Source organism: Pelophylax lessonae (genome assembly GCF_965119305.1).
Source record: "Pelophylax lessonae genome assembly, chromosome: 4".
Taxonomy (NCBI): Eukaryota; Metazoa; Chordata; class Amphibia; order Anura; family Ranidae; genus Pelophylax; species Pelophylax lessonae.
This window is the reverse complement of record NC_138771.1, coordinates 519,803,136-519,817,024: the sequence shown is the minus strand read 5'-3', so window position 1 is coordinate 519,817,024 and position 13,889 is coordinate 519,803,136. Positions and strand designations below refer to the sequence as shown.

The following is a 13,889-nucleotide window of genomic DNA, read 5'->3' as shown; positions in this document are numbered from 1 at the left end:
GAAACTGCGTGCCTTTTACATTTGCAGGAAACTCCTTTTTGTAACGGGCTGTAATTTTGATGTGATTGTCTCTTGGATGTCTTCACCTGCGCGCTGTTACATTTAAACCAACAAACGCAGCTGCGAGTCATTTGTCAGCCGTACAACCGTCTCCTTAGGCGCAGCGGGAGTTTGGCGATAACGGTGTACCATGACTAAAGCTTGTTTAGAATAACAGATGTACGGCAGCACCTGCACAGGGTGGAACAGAGAGGGAACTCCACATAGAATTCTGCAGAACACTGCAGTGAACAATGGGTGGAGTAAATTGATTTCCCATACCCAGGCAGATCTCACAGGGGGGAGAATTTTCTCTCCTTGCTCAAATTTATTGAGCACCGACATTTACTGGATGCTGGTAATGTGTATTGAAAAGTATTTAAACCCAAAAAACTTTCACTGTCTGAGGTATGAACGATCGCTAAAAGGTGAATATGATTCTAAAGACTTTTATAAAAATATGACACAGTAAGTGTAATTTGAAACAATATCAAAAACTCAAGAACAAAAATCCGCTTACAATTCTTAGATATGGTGCCTGCATTCGTTAAGTTTTCTTTTTGCAGGCTTTTTACCTTAATTTTCACCTTGTGATCCTGCCAACATCACACGTCCTTTCTTTGGGTGACCTTGCTTTTCTCCCTTTACTGTATCTATGGAGGAACAACATTGTCCATGTAGAATAGGACTACAAAACACCTCTTCTCTGTCTGCGTAGGATAGGACTACAAAACACCTCTTCTGTTACGTAGAATAGAAGGATTTATGGACCTTGGAGATGGCTGGGAACAGTTGATAGGAGTGCAGCACAGGAAGTTATTGGCTCACAAGAGTTCTGGCAGGATCAGGTTTTTTTTTTTGGTACCTATCGAACGAACCTAACAAAACGCAATCAATGGTATATTTAACGCTCCAAATGGGAGCAAGAAAGAGAAGTTGATTTTTAAGCATAAGTGCCACCTAAAGTAAAGTGTAGTGAAACCTGTAAAAGAGTGATGATGAACCACTGCTGGCAAGGAGGATTTTCAAAAAGTTGGAAAACCTCCCTTTGTAGACATGAACTCTACCATCTGTCTGAGGTGCTCATTATTTCCGTCTTAGGAGGTCGAAGCATTGAATGCTGTTATGAAGCTATTTAAAGGCAACCTATATAGAGCCATATGTCGGGTCGCAGTACAGCTCAGTCTTGGTAATCGTTTTTTAATATCCTTTTAAATAGAAGCAGACTCTGACTTTCTGGTCCCCTTTACCATGCAGCACTCTTTGGTAGCATAGAAGTGGAAAAGTCAGTTTCCAATAGGGTATTGGTTTCTGGATATGAGCATCTTCAGTAGCAGGTTTCTTATTAACGAAAGACTCGTCTGAAGCCCCGTACACACGTACCGATCGTCGGCCGAACGATCGGCCGTCTTTTGTCCAGGGCTGTCGTGTCTGTTGAAAACTGCAAAAGACTGCACACGAATTTTGTCGGCCAACAACAGCCGACTGCAGAAGTGATGTCATGTGATGGTTAACTTTCCTTGTCTTTTTTTCTTTTCTTTTCTGAGCATGCCCAGTCTTGCAAATCTGCTGATTGTCGGCCGAATTCTGTACTGACTGGCGAACAATCGGCCGTTCTGGTGTTGGCCAACAAACATTTTAATGCCTACACAACAGATTCTTTTCGGCCGAAAGTGCGCTGTTGGCTGACGGAAGCATCATACTAACAAGCCTACAATCGGCCGATCGGTCGTCGGCCGAATATTTACGGCCGACAATCGGTACGTGTGTACGGGGCTTTACACAAAGTCCAGGACTTTTCTCTTTCGTTCATTGCCGGACACAGCGCTCCATAAATCCTAACTACTTAGTCGTATTGCCTCCTCCAGGAGTAGGACTAGGCAGTACAAAAAACATCTGGCTACATCCATGGGCCATCCTCAGTCTGGTATATAACTCCCCTCCCCGCTCTAGGTAATCCCCAGCTGGGATCTCTGGTCCTAGAAATTTTGTTTCTCCTTCCTTTACATGTATTTTTTTTTTCTCTTGGGAGATCTACAATCAACTGCTGGGCTGGGCAACGGGCTGGATAATGTAGATCCAGTGGAGTGTTTGTGTAGCCCGATGTCACAGGGGCCATTTTCTCTTAGTCTGGCTGGTCTCTAGCTGGCAGCCATGTTTGTGTAGCCCAATGTCACGGTCCGTTTTCCCTTAGTAAAGGAGACGCTGGAGACAACCGAAGCCTTGCGGGGATGCCGAAGCTCTTCTTATGTGCCAGGGACATATTAACAGGGATGGCAGTCATGGTGATGCTGGCCCTAGGGCACGCATCCAGCATGCTCTGTGACTGCTGTGTCCTTCGGACAATCACACTGGCCCTTCACCATGTTTTCAACTGATCACATGTAAACAGACTTGTCGGTTATCGGCACTTCTTTCTTCCCAGGCTGTGTCTGTGTGAGGAAAGGAGAGCCGTTAACCAGCAAGACTGTCAATAAATTGTTTACACTGATCATCAGTGTCCTGACTATCAGTGCAGCCGAATCAGTGCTGCCTATCAGTACTCATCAATACTGCCTATCAGTTCCCAACAGTGCTGCCTATCAGTGCCACCTGTCAGTGCTCATCAATGCCCATAAGTGCTGCCTATCAGTGCCACGTAGTGCTCATCAATGCCGCCTATCAGTGCCACGTAGTGCTCATCAATGCCGCCTATCAGTGCCACTTAGTGCTCATCAATGCCGCCTATCAGTGCCACGTAGTGCTCATCAATGCTGCCTATTAGTGCCACGTAGTGCTCATCAATGCCGCCTATTAGTGCCACTTAGTGCTCATCAATGCCGCCTATTAGTGCCACTTAGTACTCATCAATGCCGCCTATAAGTGCCACTTAGTGCTCATCAATGCTGCCTATTAGTGCCACTTAGTGCTCATCAGTGCTCATCAATGCCGCCTATCAGTGCCACTTAGTGCTCATCAATGCCGCCTATCAGTGCCACTTAGTGCTCATCAATGCTGCCTATTAGTGCCACTTAGTGCTCATCAGTGCTCATCAATGCCGCCTATCAGTGGCACTTAGTGCTCATCAATGCCGCCTATCAGTGGCACTTAGTGCTCATCAATGCTGCCTATTAGTGCCACTTAGTGTTCATCAGTGCTCATCAATGCTGCCCATCAGTGCCCATAAGCAGTACACTGAGCTGAGTGTCTCTCTCATACAGCTCAGAGCCTGCATTAAAAGTCTCTCCTACCTTGCACGGATTTGAAATTCTCAGTAAAATTGAGATCTGCCTGTGTAACTTTTGATATTTTTTTTTTTTTTTTATGATCATATTGACATGTGGGTTCTCACTAGGGCTGCACGATATTGGGGAAAAAAGTACATTGCGATATTTGTTTTTCAAAGATATATATCGCGATATTGAACTGGGTGGAATGCAGAAGACACTGACATTATTAGGATTAGGCAGAGTTGGGACTCCCAGTGGTGGTAGGAGGTAGAAGAACACAGCCCGACATGAAATCTGTCCCACACGTTCAGTCTGCCGCCCTGGAACTAGTTCTCTTGACCGAGCGGTGAGCTCGGCACAGCGAACCAATCACGTGAATAGCGGCACAGGGAACCAATCAGGTGTGCAGGCATGTGTGATTGGTTAGCTGTGCAGCTGCTCACGGCGCGCTGCTCACCACTGAACGTGTGGGACGGATGTGTCGGCTGCAATCACTGTGAGTCCTCCTCCTCCTCCCCCCGAGTCCCGACTTCTCCCTGCCTAATGCTAAATATCGTGTCTTCGGCGATATGAATATCGCCCACGCCCACAGAACGATAGTCGATATCACATCGATTATCGTTCAGCCCTAGTTCTCACTGAAAATAATCTTTTGTATCTGCTGTTTTCAGCAAATATTTAGTTGCACGGGTTTGTGATACGTTTTTTTAGTCCAACCACAAAGAATCAATCCAAAATAAGTTAAAGGAGATGGCTGTACATCTCCTATGGATCAGAGGATTGCAGTTCCTTCTGCACTCCTGTGACCCATTTTCAGCGGAGAGTGGGCTGAAGTCTGCTCTCTGCTGACATCACAGAAGTCAGTCCAGGCAACGCGTCATCACGACAATGGAAGTCGGGATCCACCATGTGCCTGGACTGACACCCGGCTTAGCCTCTCAGCGAGTTGCTGAGAGCCTGAGCTAGCTGCTTCCCGCCCCTCCATGGCTCAGCGCTCCAATGAGCGAGGAGGGGGCAGAGCAAAGAGCTGTGACTGACAGCAGCTCTCTGCTCAGGGTGTTGTCAGAACCGAGCGATCCGCAGTGTTCTATCGCTCTGTTCTCTGTTCTCGGATCGATGCTGCATCCACCTAGGCAAGTATAATTGGGGGGGGGGGGAATAAAGCCCATACATCTTCTTTTTAAGTAAAGGAAGAAGCCCACTGTATACATTTGCTGTGGTACATTGCCTTCCAATAATTGCACCCAATCACGTAGGTGAGATTACTCTTGGTGTTACTTCCTTTTAAAAACCAAGCAGGACCTTCCCCCCCCCCCCCCCCCCCCATATATTGACAGTTTATTCAATTTGAATGGACTGCCCAACACACGTATAAATGTACAAAACGAATACCTTTTTTAAAGTGCATTCTGCTGTGGGGTGAATAGACCCTTTGGGGCTGATTTGCCACCATGGGGTTGATTTCACTAAAGGCAAATAGACTGTGTGAACTTTGTAAAGTGAAGTAGCACTCTATACGAGCAGTTGCTCCAGAGTTTATTACACGAGCAGAAGCTCTGCTGACTTCCATCATCCAATCATGTGGAAGCAAAAATGCTGTTTTTTTTATCTTAATTTCCTTGCCGTGATTCTTTGCAAAATGAAACTTTACCTTTATTTGCTTAGCTCTGGAAAAACTGCACTTGCAGAGTGCAACTGCGCTTTGCAAAGTGCACAATCTATTTGCTTTAGCATATTTAACCCCCAAATTCCTTGGGCAGCTCTGTCTAAAGTCTAAGTACACGTGATCAGAAAATCCGATGAAAAAATACCACTTTCAAAGCGAACATACGATAATTTGTTTGCTTATTACACAGCTTTCGAAAAGTGAACAGTTAATGCGAAGTTATCTGAAGGGACAAACTCAAATTTTTTTTTTTTTTTCTCCTAAGATTTTCATTTAATCGGTACAGAATTAATCTGAAAAATCACCCCAACCACGACTGCACATGCTTGGAAAGAATACTGCACTACAACACATGACATCACTTCCGAAGTTGTATTCTGTCATACAAGAATTTTTGTGACTTTAGTAACCTCTTCATTTTCGATATGAGACTAGCATGCAAAAAAAAAAAGACGATCATTCCCCCAATATTCTCATCGCGTGTACAAGGCTTTAACTCAATCCTGACACATAGAAAAGCAATTTCCTTGAGTCCTGTGTGAGATTAATTCATAGCACTATGCTGGAGTGGTATCCACTGATAAAAACAATAGGGTATACTCTACTTTTTTTCAGGACAGCATGCTGCAATGCACTACACTGCGTGGCATCTCGTTGTGCATAAAGATAGAAAAATGTAATTAAAAAAAAAAATACTGTACTTGCAGAAAATAGAATGAGCCTAAATATAGAAAACTAATGTAGCCACGACATCTAAAATCTGTAAGCTGCAATATATTACATTTTTCTATTTCAGTCATTTTTATTGTTTTCACAGAAAAAATACAGTAATATATAACCATAGTGAAGAAATACCAGAACCCCACATGGGGCAAGTACAGTACAGCACTGTATATCTAAAGGTGCTTACAATATATTACACTTTCAATCATGGGTGTAGATGCACCTTATTCTTCGGTAAGGTTGGCCTATCTGTGCCCAGTTGGGCATGTAATTTCCAATACATTCATGCGCCAAGAATGGTGCTGTAGGTTACTGCGCGCCCTGCACAGGTTGCTTTTTTACAGCCTCACCTAATGTGGCAGCTTGTTTCTGCTGTATGAGGTTATTGGTTCATTCACTAATTCTGCCGAGTAGCTCACAACAGAGTGGCTCAAAAAAGCCCTTTGTAAAGTGAAGTAGCACTCTATACGAGCAGTTGTTCTAGAGTTTATTCTGCTGTATGAGGTTATTGGTTCATTCACTAATTCTGCCGAGCAGCTCACAACAGAGTGGCTCAAAATAGCCCATGTTCCCGGTTTTCTGTTACTCTCACAATGAATTATTAAACTCTTCTATCACCAAGCCGCAACTGACAGCTGTGTTAGATTGCCCATATGTGCCACCTAACCTTTTTGCCTTTTTTTTTTTTTTTATGCTCTTAGTTTCCTGCTACCGTATTTGAATTTTGCAGTTTTTTGTTTTTTTTTTTGTACACAGTTGTACTTTTTCACCCTTGCTCCCTCGTACACGTGTTGGCACGACTCAACCATCACCGTCACATAATTGCACTAAGCGCTGCTATAAAAAGGAGCAGACACCATTAGTGAGAGCTTCTAAAATTACATCTCAGATAAGATTCTTTCTTGACGAGGTCATAATTCAATATTCGTTGGTTGCATTGTTAAGATTGCATCGCATATTTCCCTCACATTCCTACCGTGGGACATGAAAACACTTATGCTGATCTATGACAGAAATTCTCATCATGTCTACTAGCACATTTGTATCATGAAATCCAAAATTCTATTACTGAAGCGTTCTTTTTCTTTTTTTCTATTTTTACGGTTTCTTTTTTTACTTTTTTTTTTTTTTTTTTTTTTTTTTTACTTTTTCTTTTTTTTCTTTTCTATATTTCTGATTTGTGTGGTCAGACCAGTTGCTAACTGCTCTTTCTTTCTTTCTTTCTTTCTTTCTTTCTTTCTTTCTTTCTTTCTTTCTTTCTTTCTTTCTTTCTTTCTTTCTTTCTTTCTTTCTTTCTTTCTTTCTTTCTTTCTTTCTTTCTTTCTTCCTTCTTCCATAGCTACAAACCGAAAATACCCCATGCATTTCCGGGATTATAGCCTATTCAGGGGAATGCACCCGAGTTTACAGCACACTAACCTAGCTAATCCAAGGCCCTTTCACTTATCTTACAGAGACTTACTGTTTCAAGCCTTTTCCCTGAAAGCCCAACTCCAGGCAGAAAAAAAATGATCCTTGTGCCCACACTGCAATGAATAATAGCTCATTTTGCCCACTGGAGAGAAGAGTTTTACGTACTTGATCCTGTGCTCCCCCACAATCCAGTGGTGGCATGTCCCTCAGCATCTTCACATCTGGAGCAGGACCCTACTCTGCTCTTGATGATGTCAAGGCACTAGACCACTAGAGCTTAGGGGTGCAGAAGCTTCGGGAACTGTGGAGAGTAGCGGAGGGTCGGGAACGTTTCTAATTATTTTTTCCCTAGACATAAATGAGCAGTTAAAAGTGGTTCTAAAGCCCAAAGGTTTTTCACCATCATGCATTCTATGAATGAAGGTAAACCTTCAGTTTGCAGCTCCCCCCTCAGCACCCCCTTATACTTGATCCCAATCCAGTGATGTGCATGAGAGCAGAAGCTCCTCCCTGGTCTCTGTCACCTCATTGACTGAAGCACAGCAGCAGGAGCCAGATGCTTCAGCTACTGTCAATCACAGCCAGTGAGGAGGGAGCTGGAGGTGGGGCCATAATGCACAGGTGGCTCAGGAGTGAGCACGCATGAGTGCTACCCAGAGCAAGTAGCTTGCTCTGGGGGGGCCTGGAGCACTGGTGGGGGACTTGCGTAGGAGGATCAGGGATACACTGAGCAAAACCACTACACAGAGCAGGTAAGTATTACATGTTTGTTATTTTACCGACACAGCCCCACTGCAAGGATTCATTTTTTATTTGGAGAGTTGGGCTTGAAAAAGGGGGTTTAACCTCAAAATGTGTTGTCTGTTTTCTGTTACACATTTCTAAATGAAGGCACTCTGCACCCTCAACAACAATCCTCACATTTTGAAGGGACCAAGATATTCAAGTTTAGTGCTACCTCACACACATGTACAAGTTTTTATTGATGTCTGTGTTTCTGCTGTGAAAACTCACCCTCTCTACTGGTCCTGGTGAAAGTGATGGGAAACCCTGTTCCAGTAACTAAAATGGGAAATCCTTTTGTTTTTGTACAGATTATCTTTTGCTTCATGTCAGTGTCCAACTGGACATACACAGCAATATTAAAAATGACTGGGATTGTAACTGCTCCGTACTGCATCTAAAACTAACAAAAAAAAAGTTTTGAAGATATTTAACTTGTAATAAGGACAACCCCAGTAGATGAATTTCTTACACTGTTTCAGAAACTTGGAAGCAGTGCTTTAAGTAGTAAACTTGTCTGCTTTTTTTAGGCTGGCTTCACATCTATTTATTTCAGTAATGCGTGTTGCTACAGTGCACAATATGATGCGCCTTAATGAAACTTGAGTTAACGTACAAAATACTGCATAGTAACGGGAATGCGGTAACCCATTGCAATGGGCCAGAAGTTTCTAAAACACCTTTTTATAAAGTAAAAGGGTCTGTCTACTTTAAAGATATGCCCCATCCACACTCTTGCTCAAACTCCAGTAAGGATGCCATTTTGGTCCATGAAGAACTCTCATTAGTTATGGTGATTAAAGATCAGCAGTACTTAGGCTAGGTGAAGTCAAGCCCTTGATAATAAAGTGATACCTATTTCATAACTGGGAAGCAGCGGATCATTTTCTGCTTAATAAAGGTAGGCAGGACTTTTTAACTTTAGGTGCCCATAAATGTTTAATGAGAGTTGTGTGTATCCTTTCTATTGCTATTGTTTTCACCAGAGATGTATAGTAACTAAGTAGAACTACTTCACTACTGTACTTAAGTACCGAAAGGCAGTATCTGTACTTTCCTAGAGTAGAATTTTTTTCTCCTACTTCCACTTTTACTTCACTACATTTTTTCAATGATTTCAATACTTCTACTCCGATATTTTTTTTTTTGCGCTGCATAGTTACTCGTTACTATTATAAAAATTACCACTGCCAGAACAGTAGATGGCAGGTTTCATGAAGCTCAAAACATGTGTATTATCAGCGCATACGAAAATAAAAGCTACTGTATGTATAAATAAAAGCTGCATTAGAAATAATAAAAAACAATATGATGTTCAAACTTTTGACTTCTTTCTTTAATAACTACATAACACAGTACTTTTACTTTTGCTTTCAGTACTTGAGTAGCATTTTTTTTTTCAAAACTACTGGTACTTTTACTTTCAGTACTTGAGTAGCAAAATTTTTTAAAAAACTACTTGCAATACTTAAGTACAAAAAATGTTGAGTACTTTAGTACTTCTACTCAAGTCACTTTTTGATCGAGCACTTGTACTTTTACTCAAGTATGGGTTTCGAATACTTTATACAACTCTGGTTTTCACCAAACAAACCAGCCACCGAAATGTCTGCAGGGCCATCTACTTCCTGGACTGCTGTGGATGATCGCCTTCTGACTTGCTACAAAGTCACTGATCACTGGCAGAGGAGACTGAGGAAAAGCTTCCTCTTGCCTGCAGCAAACTGATGACATCATCTCAGCATAGGCAAAGTCACTGTCCTGGAGCTCAAGCATGGCTTTTGTGAAAAATGTTACCATTATTGTAGCATGTTAGGCATTTATTTACAGACTATGGTATTGTAATGGCTGTTGTTATTATTTGTATTTTTGCTTTTGCTTTCTTCTTTCCACCTTTTGCATATTCATGTTTTTTACGTTTTCTTTCTTACTAACTTTGCTTGTTTGCTCACCTCTAGGATGCTCATTCTCTGTTCACCCATCCCATTTTTTTTTTCGTTTGTCATGTAGTTTTATACCAATGGTTAGAAGCCGATCGTCATGGCAGGAGCCAAGAAAATAATGGCGCAGGTAACATAGGCTGAACCCCAGTTAAGTCTTCACTTCATCCACTTTGGATCTCTGTGCAATCCACAAGCTAATTCTTCACTCTGATGTGCGACTCGCTCACCCCCATTCCTCCTTTCCTACACCCACCTTTACACCCTTCTATGCTGTATCTTTCAGTCCCCCTTCCTCCGTCTCAACTGCCGCCACTGTTATAGGAGATAAAACATCTTGTTAACATTTGTTGCTATATGACCATTCCAATATAGCCACAGGAGACTTTCCACCTTCAGCCAAACGTTGTGGACAGTGTGTCCTTTCTGAAAGCACTCGTAACACAAGGCAGAAATTAAAAATTTGTGAACACTGTATATTTTTACCCATTGTGTTTTCAATATATAGGCTCAATTTCTTTTTTGACCAAAGGTAAAGTTGCAATTTTGTTTATTGCAGAGCCAGTCACATTCCTGGAGCCAGAAAGCTGGCGCACCAGATGTTTGCCTAAAGGATATCTGAAGCCAAAACTATTTTTTATATTAAATTTTGGATGGAGTAGGAAATGGTTAAAACCCCGTCAGGTGTGTTTTTTTTTTTTTTTTTTTTTTTTTTTGCCTACTGTGTGCTATTATGAAGATTTCTCTTCACTTCATGTTCTATAGACACAACAGGAACTGAGGGGAAATCTTCTAAGATTGAAGCAAATGTTCTTTTAGTCAGTTGTCACTAGAACCAATGTCCTCATTTGAAGATGTGCCTTTCACTTCTGTTTTGGGTTTCCCATTGCGTTAAGTCTTCGAGACATTGGCCATCAGGACAGATAGAAACAACCTCCACAGCAGGGGCAATAAAAATCTGACAGAGGGTTCTAACTTGTTACCACTCTACCAAACTTTGGGTTTCAGATATGCTTTGACAGTTTGTGTCTCTGTTCCATTCATGTAATTGAAAACCTGTGTCCTGGCTCTTTAAATTTGCTTAGTGGCTCCTAATTTGGATTGACTGGCTCCTGAATTATACAATTTGTACACCCTTGGCTTGTTATTTTGAGGAATCAGGACACAGCTGTGTCTGGGGAATGCATTCTTAAGGCCCCTTTCACACAGATGGACTGTTCAGATCTGCCTGTCCATTTTTTTTGGTGGATCTGAATGGTCACCCCATGCATCTCTATGGGGCATTGGATGTCAGCGGAGACATGTCCGCTGACATCCGATCCGTCAAATCTGGACAGATGGAAACCCTATTTCCCATCCGTCTAGCGGATGGGATCGGATGAGAACGGACAGACAGTCCGTTCCCATCCGATTCCCCCATAGAGATGCATGGGGACCTGACAGCTGTGTCTCTGCGCACAGCGCAGAGAACAGCTGTCATCCTCCTGCTCAGCGGGGGATCTGCGGATCGATCCCCCGCTGAGATAAACTGAGTCTGCCGACGGAGTGGACTGTGTGAAAGGGGCCTTACTCTATTAGCGAGTTTAGGCGTAGCTGTCTTCTCCAGTTGTATTTTACCAATCTGACCTGGTTCATCAGACATTAAAGATTAATTCCAGTCAATTTGTTTTTCAGATTTTTATTTCCTGACTGTGACCCCAGTGGGGAGATTTTCCCTTTTGTTCCTGTCCCAGTGGTGCCTGTGCAAGAAATAAGTCGAGCAAATGTTGCCAGCATGAGAAGGCATGGACAGCAGTAAAATCCCCCATTCCCACAAAATGTCTTTTTAGTTTTGGCTGTGTCCCCAATAGAGGAGATTTGGGGGGGTTTGGGGAAAAGAGGCTTTGATTTAGGGGTACAGACAGCAATGAAAACCTGACATAAGTGCCAACCTTTTCCCACTTTTATCCAAAAGAGAATCAAAAAACTTTTCTGGAATTGGGGTTTATCTTGCTGCATTCCATAGGCACAGCTGTGTTTTAAGCTCTTCAACAAGCACAGGCTGCATTCCATGGACACTGCTGGCTGGACGGACCTGGCACTGACTATGTTCCTCTTTAGATAACTACAGATTTATGGGATTTGTGGGACTATCGTCCTCTCCCCAGACGTGTCAAGATGTTTTACTCAGTGTGGTCCTTTTTTCGCTATCCTTTCAATTAAACCTCTCAAAAACCAGGCAATTTAGGCCAAGCAGAAATGTAGTCCTAGATGACATTTAATAAAGACCACTCTGTCAGTAGATCTAAATTCTAAGGTAGCAGCAGTTATTTTCAGATCTTTTTTTTTTTCTAAAAGCGTTGTTTAGTTCTGATTCTTCTGCCTCCTAAGTCTTCCTGTTCACCAATGAAGATGTTCACTGCTGTAGACATACCAATGGTTTTCTATGGTGGTGAACATCTTCAGTGGTCAACAGGAAGACTCAGGAGGGCAGACTAGACTTTTACAAAAGTCAAGATCTGCTTATAAAATGAGCTGCCTATATCTTGATCTACTGAAGGGTATGCATTTATTGTATTTTGTATGCATTTATTTATTTTTAATCCATGCTCAGTTGAATTGTCTGGGTTTGCGACAGGTTGATTCCAATCATGTAGACCTCCTCTGTTTTACCAGTAATTGGTGATGGTAATAGAAGTCTTTCCCTGGATGTTTTCTTGTCTTTTTTCTAGTCGATGATCTGGTGGTGGCGGTGCCTTTGCCTTCTTCTAATTCTTTATATTTCTTTTAACAATATTAATAGTATTTCTGTAGAATCCACTTTAATGTAGTATTGTATTCTTATGACATTTAATGCTGAACTCCAGGAGAAAAAACAATTTCAGGCCATTTGCTTGTGTAAAAATGTATGACCGCTTTTGATGCCAGTCCCATGTTTGGCAGCTGCTTAGTTCTGTAAACTGTTTTTCAATTTAGCCCCCCTGGTACTGCAAGAACTGAACATATGATGAAGCAGCTTTTAAGGTTGTAGTACATTGATCTCTGAATGCAAGGGTTTCTGTGAATTGAGGTGGGGAGATCACGACATTCATCTGAACCTCTTCCAATGACCGTCTTGCGTTCAGTGAATAGAGTATAAGGTTTTTCTGAAAAGAAGTGCTGAATGATCAACCCTCTGTGATATCTATACTACAGCTGGAACCACAGGTCTCAGTGCTGGACATTTGGCACATATGATACTGAGGGGGTTGAATATATGTAACCATTTTACAGTTGAGAGCAGCAGGAAAGTCATTATTTTTACACCGCAAATGGCCCAAAATTCGTTCTTCCTGAAGTTTTAGCTTCAAGCGAGAATTCTTCACAAGAAGCCTATGTAGAAAAAAAGTGTCCTGCATATACTGCCAATGCTGGAAAAAGCAACAATCATTTGTTAAGGAACCCTAAAGCGTAATGCATGTCTTACGTTAAATGAAATATTTTTATTATTCAAAAATATATTTTCAACTCCCTAAATGTGTTTTATTACATGTTCAGTAGAATTCACCATGTGCATGTTAAAGCCCTGTGTGAAAGCAGTGGTCTTTCTGCAGAGGTTGGCTGTACCCCCTTCTTCAATCATCAGGGAGCGTGAGCTTCCCTGTTTTCAGGACTATAGATCAGACTCAGTAGGGGACATGCCGAACCTCTGCAGAAAGACCACAAAGTCACACAGAGAGCAAGGATCCCACTCTGCAGCATGCTGGCAGGGGACAGGCTTTTCAACTGAGGCTGTGACTGCATTCTAAAGTAAACTAAGAGATTGATCACCTTTTTGTTTTGATGCACCTAAAAGCAATGATCTGATTTTGACCTGACGGTTCAATAGAGCTTTAAGACAAATTTTGTAGTATTTAATTAATTTACAAAAATGATTGCATAGATTTTCTCTTACCTTACTGGTGGGGTTCTTTGAGTGAAAAAACAGAGTCTGGCTTTATGAATGGTTGGCATTTGGTGCATAAATTCCTGGCTGGTGAGCAGTGAGTAAAAAAACAAGGGACATAGGTGTGCGCAGCCTATTGCATTAGGGTGTGCACTTCAAAGTTTAAATACACATGCATGTGTTTGCCTACATGTACATGGCCCCGGTACATT

The 13,889-nt window shown here is 42.0% G+C and overlaps 1 protein-coding gene across 2 annotated transcripts in view; it reads left to right on the top strand.

Annotated features, from left to right (window-relative positions):
- Nucleotides 1–13,889, top strand: part of DENND5B (DENN domain containing 5B) — a 198,461-nt gene that overhangs the window by 50,102 nt on the left and 134,470 nt on the right. Inside the window, exon 2 of one of the 2 annotated variants that reach the window (XM_082257217.1) lies at nt 9,844–9,903. The exons of the other annotated variant lie outside the window; for it this stretch is intronic. Coding sequence (XP_082113343.1) covers nt 9,844–9,903 — 60 coding nt within the window. The remainder of the gene's footprint in view (nt 1–9,843; nt 9,904–13,889) is intronic. 2 annotated transcript variants of the gene reach the window in all.